We start from the raw sequence: 12,461 nt of genomic DNA, 5'->3' as shown, positions 1-12,461 counted from the left end.
TTTGTATGGACAAATAGAATTCTAGCAAAACTAATCTACATGTTGTCCCCACTGCAGCCAGTCAGCACTTTGTACTATATTCAGAATTTTGCTCAAGGTTAGGAAACAGCACTGTGAAAAGATCCCACTTACTGAGATCAATGGTAATCCACATTTTAAATATAAGACCTCCTTTAAACAAGTTGAATGTTGCTGATAGATTTCACAGCTGCAGGGTAGTTAGCACCAGGTTATTAGTGCATTGGTGCTGCTGATTTGTGTCACAGCAATGCCTGGGCTAAGCAAGGGAATACAAAGTGGTCCCAGGGAGTCTGACAAGTAACCTCAGCCCCTGGAGTTGGAGTGAAAGCAGGAACTGCAGAGTTGTCCTTTGATGTACCTGATGAGACCTAATTGGTGTGTGCCTGCTGAACAGACCTCTTTCTTCTTGGGGTTTAAAGAAAATAATTTTAAGAGTATTTTTTAATGAGTACAATGAAGACCAAAGGTAGGATACGTATTCTTAACTTTGGACATCTACAGGATAAGTATCCATAGCCAAGCTACTCACTTGCTGTGCCTTAGTGACAGAGTGGAGGGAAAATAGCAGTTATTAATCTGACCTTTTCATACACCTACTTTAGGAGGATCTGTGTTGTACCTTGGTCTCCCTGGACTGTATTGGCAATTTCCACTGATGATATAAATTAACTGGAGTTTCTGTGTCAGGTCTGGATGTCTGTGTTTTGACAGATGATTGCCATTCAACATGTACAGTATAAGGCTTGGTGTTTGTTTGTGAGCTTTGTATATGTGTATAAAATGTAAATAACTTAGTTAATACTAGAAAACCTAATTTCAGATTATCTTGACTGCAGCATTAGTGAAACAATGAGGTTATCTTTTGAGGATAATGGGAAGGACAGTGTTTAAAGCTGCCTGTTGGCATGCTTTTCCTTGTAGGTTGGCATTGCTGAAGAAGAGTGGTGAAGAAGATTGGAAGAGCAGGCTCAGCAAAAAGCAGGAGTATGCAAAAGTGGCCGTCGCTGATCGCAGTGCGCAGATGCAAGAGGTTGAGCAGCTGTTGAAGAAGGTAACTCTGTCCCTATTTGGGAAAAACATCTTGCTTGAAATGCTTCTGCTTTTTGAAGATGCATCCAAGTAGACAGGCATGCCTAATATTAGCTGCTAGCTCCTGCTGCTCCTCTTGTTGTCAGGCTTGTTTAAAAACCAATTCTCCCAGTGTGAGGGATTATTTGATGAGGAGGTCTCCACTGTCCTGGGATGTGTAATAGTGCTTACAGTGTCTTCACATCAGAAGATAATGAACTAGTAAGTGGGTCTGTAAGGCTTCTGCAGCATATACAGGTATAATGATTTAAGCCCTTTCTCCTGCCCCTCTTCCCTCTCCCCTTCCACGCCCCCACATTGAAATTGCCTTAATACTTAGTTCTGATGTTTTCTTATGTATGAGTGAGTTTGTAAAAATGTCACATTCTTAACACTGTGTTATCTCAGTGCATACACTGGGTTTTTAACTGGTAATTTTGGATCCTAGAGCTACTGAGGTAATGCAGGTACTAGAGATTCATGAGCCATTTGGCTTTTGGTTATCTTGCATGATCTTTGTGAATAGCCAGAAGTGGCAGGACCAAGATTTTATCTGTCTTACAACAGGTAGTGAATGGAGGGGGAGATGGGTAGAAAGGTGTGGAGGAAAGGGAGATCCATATTGTTAGCACACTCTGATTATGTCTATACATGAGTAAATTAGGTTGCCTAGCAAGAGCAGATCTTATATCTATATATATATATATAAAATTACCTCAATACAGAGGTAATAATAATTACCTCTGAGGATGTGCTACCTGTGCCATACTTGCTTGTTTTTGTTCAGTGAAATTTTGTTTCAGACTAAATTTAGGTTGGACGTGTGTCCTGACTGTCTTTAGCAGCAGTAGTGCTACAAGGGGATCTTGGAGTGCACTTCAGGGCTTGGTTTCATGCAAAAGTCTGTGCAGTCTGCAGTGTGAGCCAAAGTGCAGAAAGTGAGGATGACTGGGAGATTTGCTTCAAAATGGACTGTCCCCTGGCTCAAAGTACAGGACCAATGGAGACTTGTTTCCCTTCTCAGTCAGATGAAATAGGCTGTCTCAAAAGCCTTTAATTTCTGTTGGAGTACTTCACAGAGGACAGGTGAAAATAAAATTTGTGTTTCAAAATTTGCTAGTGGGGATGGTAATCTTTGGATCCAATTATTTAGTTGTTTACTTCTACTAAATAGTATAAGCAAACAGTAACAAAAAGTCTCCTGTTCCATCAGTGCATTACAAGTAAGGACACAGTTTATCATTATTGAGGATAAATCTGTGCCTGAACATGTAAGTCATCAGTCATGTTAACTGGACAGAAAAGAATAAAGCTGATTTTGGAAGTTTGGTTTATGGGGTTTGTTTTGGTTTTGCCCTGTGGACTTGTTCAAAAATCCAGCTGCTAGTTTGAAAGACGTCCTAAAGCAAAAATAATTCCAGGGAGGAAAGCAAAATTGTGGTCACATTTTTAACAGGCTAGTCTCCAAAATTACAACTGTTGAGATCAGATAACAAATGTACTCCAGCTAAAGACAGTGGGGTTGAGAAAAAGCTTTAAACAGCTGCCAAGATTTAGGCAGAGACAAACCCTTTGTTCTCTCTCCTCACCTCTCAGCACCCATACCCTCCCTGCTGTGTTACCATGTGCAGCAAGCACAGTCAGGCTTTTAAAGCAAGTAAGGGAGCATGAAGTGCTGGAGGGATACAAGCTTTGAAGTGACAGTGCTAGCAGGGGAAGTTTCTGTGACACTGGGTCACCCACTCTGATAGTTCATGTTAGCTCTTGGCTATTTAGAGCCTAAATCAAAGGATTTTCATGTCTGCCTATGGATGAAAACTTGGGTGTGTAAGATACACAATTCCATGAACTATAGTGATGTTTGGGATGCTGATTCTCATGTGATACATGAAAAATACGTAAACTCTTACTGAGGGTACTCTACTTACAAGACACCATGTCAGCTGCCCTTAAATCTAGAAGTACTGGTTTTGATAAGCAATCAGTGTGGTGGCTGTTATCCTTTGAGGACCATGAAGCACTGCGCTATTGAAGTCTATTTGTAGAATTTTGAGACTCTGCTGTACTTGAGAATCTTAAGTGTTTTCTGTTGCTGGATTACAGTAAAAATGCAGGAATTGTAGTGATAATTGAACTTTGAGCTAGTTAGACAATTTCCACACATGGCAGTCATCAACAAGATGTCAGTCATCAACACCATGGTATAACCAGCAAGGGTGTGTAAACTTCTGTCATGCCCTGCTGCTTCAAAACAATGCCTGATGTTTTCAGTTGCAGTATGGTGCTCCTATTAATGTAGTCAGGCACCTTTTTAGGGTTTTTTTTGTGTGTCTCTCTTTTAAAAGGTTACCTAAATTATTCTGGAGATTTGATTATTGAAGCATAGCTGCAGAAATTAGAAGTTATTAGAGTACATTTAGATTTCATACAAACAAAAGTGGAAAGATTCATACTCTTAACAAAATAGCTACATTAAATAGTGCTGTTCGATCACTTCTAGTCAGAATGCTTCTTTGTGGTGTCTACATGGTGAAATATTTATCCAAATGTGTTACAGTCATTTGTGTGTAGACTAAACTGTAGAAAAACACCATAAAATTCATGGAAAAGCTGACAGAGCAACCTTAAACAGGAAAGAAAAAGAGAGACTAAGGAATTGACACAAGCAGATACAGATGAGGGGGGAAGCTGAGATTTACTTGGAGGTCCAGCATCTGTTTTGATGATTGCTGCACACAGGAGGAAAAATTTTTGGAAGCTGTGAGACTTCTTAAATTATTTACATATATGGTAAAACATATTTGGACAATTCAAAGAATAGCTCTAACATCAGGGAAACAACTGTCTTGCTGGATGAATGTCTTACTGGAAAAAAATCTCTTTTATTTAGGAAAAATATTTTGGATTTAGTATCTTTGTTTTCATCATCTTAGGCTGGATGGAACACTTGCAGTTTGTTGGATTTCTTCATGAGTAGAAAAATTAATTAATTTCAAAATCTTTCCATAATATCAAAATAGGAAGATTTACTGGAATAACAATTTCTGGTTTATAGTGAACCATTTTTAACTGAGTCCCTGATTAATTTGATTACCAGCTGCATTGCAGTTGCATTTAAGCAGTGACTGACATTTGAAACACTTAATTCTTACATTATGTTTAAATTGCAGCTCAGCACTGGTGTTAAAGGCTAGGGCTGAGCAGTCATTTCAAAATTACTCAGAGATGAAGTGTGTAAAAATCTTAGAGAGGGTAAGCCCTTGAAAAGTGACTTTTAGACACTAAAATATTAGGTTTTTGCTGTGGTAAGAGTTTTATCCAGTTCATATATGGCATCCACCAAGTGCTTGTATCACATTCTCATCAAAGCTGAAACTCATTATTAGGCTGCATTTTGAGCCACTCTAATAAGCTGCATTTATCCATCCACTGTGCCATGTTCCCCATTTGCTTTAACCTACAGAAAGGGAGAAGAATTAAAGCTGATAAAGCCATGTCTAATCAGCTTTGGGTAAGCCCAGTTCTGGGGCAGGGTTTATTTGTAGGCTGTGTTTGGAATGGTGAACTCACCTTCACTGAGTACCCTGGGCTTAGCAAATCCTTCCAGATGGCTTTTGAGTCTCCCAGTTTCAGCAAGAATTCTTTCCTTTCATCCAGAGAATAGATGATTTGCTGTTTAGCGGGGTCTGATTAAACTTGCAGCAGAATTATTCACATTGTGGTTGACATGGTTCATCAATTTAATGGTGCATGAAAACAGAGACATATAAAAATTATCAGCATTCAAAAAGTGTGTCTTCCAGCTGTGCTGTTTTGTTCTGTGTTGGGTTGTAGTGATATTGTTACTAACTTGGATAATTCCTGCATGAAATGGCTTTGGTAAGCATGCTGTTGCATTATGACAGCATTTTTGATCTCTGCTTTCCAACAGTGAAAACATTTCTAGATCAAAAACTTAGTAAGAAATAAGGGAAAGAGGAGTTACTTCTCCCCCATTTCCATTTCTGGTAGTCCAGTTCTTTTCTAATTCCTTTGCTCTGCTTCTGTCCTTGTCATAGGAACCTGTATATGCTTCTACTTACTCTCCTGTTATACCTGCTCTCCATAAATTTCATCCTTTTCTACCTATTAATCAGGTGAGCAAAAGTCTGCACAATTCAAATGCTCAAGAATTTCAAGTAAGGACATTTTACCAGTGTTTTTTAACATACAAAATTAATAATCCTCTTAACTGATTAACCAGCTCAGTAAATGTAGCTTTAAAGGAACATAATGTTATGCCACTATCCTGTGTACTCTTCTCCAATATACATTGTGCTACTATTTCTGTTATGGTTGCTTTTCTGAAAGTTCTGTATCTGTTTTAAGACTGTATTGGTGAGAAAGTAAAGGAAGAAAACATTATTGCATTCATTATAATACTGAAAACTTGTAAGTTGCTAAAAAACTTGTATAAAAGGAGTAGTATGGAACTACACAGCATTTATTGTAGAATTTTGCTGTGTACCCTGATCTCCCTGTAAGTAATGTGCATGTCCAATGTGAGACATAACACCATCTAACTTACTGACTGTAAAAAAACTGTTTTGTTGAGAGGTGACTTTCCCATAGTGCTTTTCCCTAGTCCCTGTGTAAAGGATTTTTGTCTTGGCACATCCTGCTTCTATTCTCTGACTATCCCATCTTCCTGCTTCTCTCTCTTTCTTCCTTTAAGGTCTGTAGTACTAGTTTGAAAGAATCAAGCTCTCTGATTTCTGATGACCGTCACCCTTGGAGATGGAAGGTGAAATGCTATATAAAATTTATGTTTCATTTTGGAGGGAGGAGTGAGACAGAAAATTACGCTTGGATTGATGATGCACATTCCTAATTTGTGTTTGCCTGGGAACAGAGTTCTGCTGCTGCTCCAGTAAATATTAAAGAAGCTTCCTTGTGAAGTGTTCTTCAACACCATGTCTGTATCTCTGCAATTCCATAACAGACAATTTGAAGAATTAATAGATAATGAAAATGTAAACTTCCTACACCCAGAGCAACATAACAAAGTTCTCTTTGAGCAGTAGAGTACTAGACCTTGATCTGAGCAAATATACCTGGTTCATGTGATCAGAGGTAAAAAATGCAAAGCAGAAATGGGCAAAGAAACAAGCTGCAAAAAACCACAAGAAAAAAAGGAGAGGTCACTGGAAGGTCTCAATAGATCTATGTAAATCATATTCTGCTATATTAGACTTCCTTCTCCCTTGCTCCCAGCTCGTGCTTGTGGTTCCTGTGCTACAAGGAATCCATTGGGTTCTTCATTCCCACAGTCTGTGCTGCATGCAGGGAGCTTTCTGACCAGCATGGGTTATGGCAGTGAATTAAAGAGAAGTTACTGCTGGGCTGAGATGATGAATACAGAAGAGGCTACTGGATATATTACAAACACTTAGGCGACTGATATTTACCATTTCCACATTCACTTTCATAGCTGGTTTTGAATATGATCTTTTACTGTGAGTTTTTTTAATTAGACATTAAATTTTAGATTATTTTGAAATTTGTTAGTGCTACCTCTTTCCTATAAGCTGTGGATTTAATATAGCTTATTTACTTTGGTTGTGACAGAGTTCACCAGCTTTATGTATCTAGAAGTGAACAATATATTCTAACTTAATAATAACCCTCCAGTAATGACAGGAGGCCTTTTAAGGAGCTGTTCATTCCACCTGCCTTAAAAGGAAAACAGCAAAAATAGTGTTCATCTTTCCATTGACTCTGGTGAGCTACATCCTTCTCTCTCAGCAAGCTGCTTCATTCTAGCACAGTGTCAAGGTACATGCAGATTTGTTTGGGGTTTTTTTTCTGGCACAGTTAATCACTTTGTTATTTGCACCAAACATGGGTTGAGTGTGTTCTGTTTTCCTCACAGGAGCTCTGAACAGAAAGGCATAAATTTGCACTGGAGTTTTCCCTCCATGTTGTCTTACATGAAGGCCCTTACAAAGTTGCAGAGCAAAACAACACTTTTTGCCATACTTGTACAACTGTTGGAATCTCCTTATGCTTTTTTGTCTTTGGAGCTTACACTAGAGAAGTTACTTGTATTAAAAAACAAATAGATACTTTTCTAATCCTTCTTTTATGTATTTTATAGTATTTATTTTAATAGAACCCCCTTTTGAAAAACAGATGGTTTTTTGTGGTCATTCTTGGTTTGGACTCCCCCAGGTAGGGACAGCCTTGATCTTCTACATAGAAAAACATGAATTATCTTATTTCTTATATTAAAAAACAACCAACAAAAACAACAAAACTGAACAGCACACCAGCATGCTAACAGACCACTCTTTCTCAGTTCTTGTGACCTAAAGGGGACCTTGCTTGGACTGCAAAATTGTAGCATTGCCTAGATGTGGCCCCTTCCTTAGCATAAACAGGGAGTGCCTGCCATACCCTCAAGAAATGTGCTAGAAAAGACCAATATCATCATCTAGCCTAGCCAAGCTGTGGGAGAAAGTAATCCCTGTTTCTAACTGTTCTTGCATTGAGTCTGTAAATCCTTCCCAGACTAAAAACAGGATCTTTTAGAAAAACATTCAGTCTTAATTCTAAACTGTCAGCCTACAGAAAATTCTTGGCAATAATAAGTAATTCTTCATATGTTGTTATTCTTGCTGTGTTAAATGTAACTCTTAACCCTTTCTTCAGAGAAAATACATACTTATCTGATATAATATAATGTTAATTACAAAAAAATATTTCAAACCTTTCAAAATTGTCAGCACCCAGGGTAGAAGCATGGAGTCTGGAAATGGATGAGCTATTCCAGTACAGATTATCTGTTCCAAACTTTCCATGAGAAAGTTGTTAAAAATTCTTGCATTTAACACAGCAAGAGTTACAAAAACTTCCATGAGAGTTTCTGTCTCTCTTCTTTTTCTGTCTTCCTAATTGGCAGGGTTGGGTTTTTTGTTTGTTTTTTTTTTTTTTTTTTTAATTAACATTTCTCTTAAAAACCTGGTTTACCAGACTTTTCTAATATCCTTTTTTTTTTCAACCATCTATGTGATTATCTCTTCTTTATCTTCATCATTCTTCTCTATGTTGGTGTCATCATGAGGGTCTTCTCAGGGCTTGAGACTGCATCCTTTGTTTTCCATGTTCATGAAAACATTTTGATCAAATTTGGGATGAATCAGATCACTGCATGGCTCTTCCCTGTTTGGTCAGGTAACCAGTTTACAGCCTGTAAGCTGCTCTGGTATTTTTATATTGCTCAGAAAAACCTGGCCCAGAATGTCATCTGTGATTAACTCAAATATATTAAAGAAATCAGAGGTAACAGTGTTAATACATTTAATCACACTTGAGCTCATCAAACCTACCCTTTTGATTAAACCTGTTTTCCATAATGCCATGTGGAATGGCATTAATTACATGCTGGTGATTTGATTCTTCATTGATTGTCTCTGCAGCAGCCTTTCCATGAGTGTCTGGAAGAACCAAGAGCTTGTGTGACCTAATCTACATGCTTTAGTTTTACTTCTAAATACTGTCCATATCTGAGCTTTTATCCTAATTATTTTCCCATTTTCAAAGGCTTTTTTTTTTTTTTAATTTGTTCTTGTGTTTTGGGGCATCTCCTTTTCCAGTTTTTTTGTCTAAGGTATCAATGAACACATCCATCTATTTTACACAATAAATTAGAATATTTCATGAAAGTAACCACTTTTTTAATGAAAAAAAATTGCATTGGAGCTATTTTATTCCTAAGTTTTTATATGTTATTTTTATTTATTCTTGATATACTAATTTTTGATTTTACTTTTTTACAGTTGCAAATTTGAGGTTCTTCTTTCATATCATAATTTGGGTTTTTAAACTTAGAAATAAAATTTGGACTTAGAAGCTTCTTGAGTTTTAGCTTTCTTAACATATGTTCTCCCAATTAGAATGAGTTTTGACCAGTGAATTCCTCTACAAATGCTCCATGTGGCAATTCTGAAAGCTTTCTAAACTTGTCCCAACTAGCAGGTGGAGTTTTTCTGAAATTTCCTTTGACAGTTGCATATTGCAAAGCTCATATTAGCTTTCTAGCTATATAAAATTATTATTCATTTAATTATGGCATATACTTCTGGTTTTCAGCCAAACATTTAAGGCAAATTAAGTTGATTGAGAATTTCTGGGTGTCTATTTAGTTTATATTTTTAAGTTCATTTGTTCATTGATAGATTAAGGTAGGAGTCTTCATGCATTAGGAAGAGATCTAGTATGGAATTTCTCCAAATTGTGTAACATATGTACCCAGTCTGATATTATTTTTTTTTTGGTTAGGAACTCTAAAGATGTTTTGCCCAATGGAACAGCTTGAATTCTTCCATTAAAAAAAAAAAAAAAAGAAAAAGAAAGAAAGAAAAAAAGTCTGTTTCTCCTGTCTGACAGCTGTTTTCTTTTATCCTTTGAAACAGCTCCAGAATGACTGACAATCTTTCTGGCAATTCATGTGTGTAGTGATTAACACACATACTTTCTAGGTCTGCATCTTCAGAATTTTCAGTAGCTCTGTAGACTCTGAAGATCCAGGTGTTTGCTGGAGACAAAATCCAAAATTAAGATTCCTCTAAGGTTAAAAACCCAAACCCAAATCCACATTACTTTATTTCTTTCTGCCCCTCCCTCACTTCCCTCACATTGTAATGGAAGTCAGCATCCTTACTAAGTTTGTAATATATTTGTTTTGTGTATCAAATTTATATAGTTTGTAATCTTTGTTTTGTGTATCAAATTTTACTTGTGGCTTCATTAGGTATTTATTAATTTCCTGCCCAGGTCTCCCTTAATATGTTGTTGTGGTATTTTCTACCAACTTTTCATCCCAGAGGTGGCTGTGCTGACAATGGGTAGAGACTGGAAGAACTGAAAGAAACTTCTTCAGTGTTTTTCTTTAAAGCATTCAAAGGCTTTGACAGATGAGGAAATGATACTGAATAGACTTATATGTTGTTATTTCTATTGAATATTTTGGAGTTCTAGGGAAAAATCAGAGTATTTAATCTTGATTATCATGGCTTGCAGTCCTGTTGTCTGGCTGTCCAGCTCTTTTTCCTGATAAATGGAGAGGAAGTGTTACTGCAGAAGGCTGCAGAAATAGATGGAACTAGAGGGAAGTAGTAGGGGGCTCTCATGGCCCTAGTCCTTGTACAAATTTTTCTTGGCTTGTCTTTTTTCTTCTGGCTGATGTCTGCTGATCCTGGTAAATGCTGAAAGCTACAAAGTCTCTATATTAGAGTGTCCCCTGCAGTCACAATAGTTTTTATATAAAATGACTTATTTATTTAGTCTGATTGATTTTTAAGAAAATAAAAAATAACAATATCTTCTTTGCATCTTGAAAGGAGAAGAATGTTTATGTTCACAAGCTGGTACATACTTTCGCATTTTCTTTCTGTGGTTCTCTGATCTAGAGTGGTATTAAAGCTTGAGATTTTAATTTGTTTTTTTCAATTCTAGCAGCTAGGTTGTGAAGAAAAATGATGAATAGTATCAACTTGGAAGTAATTCTAGAGTTGACAGTCCCATGCACTAAAAATACTTCTATGTTTGACTTCTATGCAATGTAATCCCTGAAATGTTGATAGTTTTTAAAGATAACTATATTAAAGTAACAGTCCTTTGGCCTGACCTAGCTACAGCAGAGTATGTAAATTCAGTTTCTTCCCTACCTGAAGTACCATCATCAATCTGTCTGTGTGAGAAGAGCACTGAGATAGGGCACCTTCTGCTTCTAATCACTCCAGCTGTCGGCTGCCAACCTCCAAAGCAGGAAAGGAAAGCTAAGGGTGACCTAGAGAAAAAAAAAAAAAAAAAGAGGGAGTGGTAGAGATGACCAGTCCTTGGAAAAATATTTAGTAGAGCAAGCTGACTTAAGAACTAAAACGAGCAGCCTCTGGAGACACTGCTAATCCTGCCTGGGGAGCTGAGTTACTGTAAAGACTGATTAGGAATCACCCACTGAAGTTACACCACTTCTCTGTTTTTCCCTGTGCCACCTGCAGATTTGCACACCTGGAAACATCTGCTCACAGTCAGTAGTGATGTCACCTGTGTAGCAAGTCATGGTTCAAAAGAACAAGGCCTGGAAAATTATTTCTTACATAGAGTGAATATTTGGCTTTGGGTAGAGGAGTGCCATCTGACCTGGCTGGTAGTCTCAGGAGGTCAAAGAGCACAGAGCAAAACCTTGTGCTCACAGTGTAATGGGGCAGCAAGACAATGAAGCACTGCAGGGTCACTAAGTGCGTGTGACTTCACTGCAGTAGCTTGTTCCCTGCTCCCTTCCCCTGCATCTGGCAGCTGAAATGTTCCACCAGTCTTTAGCTATGTCTCCAGCAGGCTTTTTTTAACCCCTCTTTCTTTTTTTCTTTCTTTCTCCCAAAAAGCAAAGAATGGCAGATAACCAGGAGAGTCAGATGACCATTGAGGAGAGGAAACACCTGATTACAGCTCGAGAAGAAGCCTGGAAGTCCAAGGGGAAAGGAGCAGCCAATGACTCCACACAGTTCACTGTGGCTGGCCGAATGGTAAAAAAAGGTCAGTGATGAAATGATCCCAATATAAATAAGACACCTCTTATCTGTCTAGTCAAAATAAAGTCAGACTAAAGCAATGCAGAAACAGCATCTGTATTTAGCAAGAGGAAGACTGTTTATCTTCAACTGAGTAATTGTGTCATGAGGCTGTTCACTTTAGTTCATTATGGGCGTGGTATTGATCCATTTTATTCTGCACTGTTGCACTGCCATCCACTTATCACTGGGTTCTGTCTGGCTGGTGGAAATCTACCACTTGAACAGGGATATATGTTTTGGTTTTCCTTCTAATACAACCCACAGGACATAGTTAGATTATTGTTTTTTACTTCCTTTGAAAACCCAGCTGCACTGTCTTGAGAATAGTTGTGAAATCGAGTTGTTTCTGTTGCTGGCATTTCCCCCACTCCTAGGATCACTGGGAATATTTAGCAAACAAGTATTGTCTTTATGGATGCTGTCTTGGACAACAGCTTGAAGTGTTATGTTTGGCTGAAGATTCCCTGGTTCTGCATAAAACCACAGAGTAGAAATGACAAGGGAGCAATGTTGACTTTTTTGGGATCTCTTGAATTCAGTCACTGTTTCCAGATCTAATCATTCTTCTGAAGTGGACAGGAGTCTCTGAAGGCTGTACATGGTAGGAATGCAGCTGTTCACACAGCATGCCTGGGAAGATGATAGCTTTGGGAAGAAGGCACCTAAAATGATCTTTTGTGCTTAATGACTACTAGGTTTTGGGTTGTTACAAGGACTTGGTTATTAAACACAACAACAATGAACCTTCAATTAAATTAC

General features: G+C 37.8%; 1 protein-coding gene across 7 annotated transcripts in view; it reads left to right on the top strand.

The window, feature by feature from the left end:
* Positions 1 to 12,461, top strand: part of SVIL (supervillin) — a 101,199-nt gene that overhangs the window by 69,761 nt on the left and 18,977 nt on the right. For 5 of the 7 annotated variants that reach the window (XM_077173452.1, XM_077173458.1, XM_077173460.1 and 2 more), the window contains 4 exons: positions 943 to 1,072; positions 5,148 to 5,225; positions 5,804 to 5,872; positions 11,514 to 11,664. In XM_077173452.1, coding sequence (XP_077029567.1) covers positions 943 to 1,072; positions 5,148 to 5,225; positions 5,804 to 5,872; positions 11,514 to 11,664 — 428 coding nt within the window. The remainder of the gene's footprint in view (positions 1 to 942; positions 1,073 to 5,147; positions 5,226 to 5,803; positions 5,873 to 11,513; positions 11,665 to 12,461) is intronic. The other 2 variants (XM_077173480.1, XM_054633378.2) reach the window with 1 other exon arrangement.

This window comes from Agelaius phoeniceus, chromosome 1, assembly GCF_051311805.1.
Source record: "Agelaius phoeniceus isolate bAgePho1 chromosome 1, bAgePho1.hap1, whole genome shotgun sequence".
NCBI lineage: Eukaryota > Metazoa > Chordata > Aves > Passeriformes > Icteridae > Agelaius > Agelaius phoeniceus.
The sequence above is the reverse complement of the archived record's forward strand: the minus strand, read 5'-3'. Positions and strand labels throughout refer to the sequence as shown.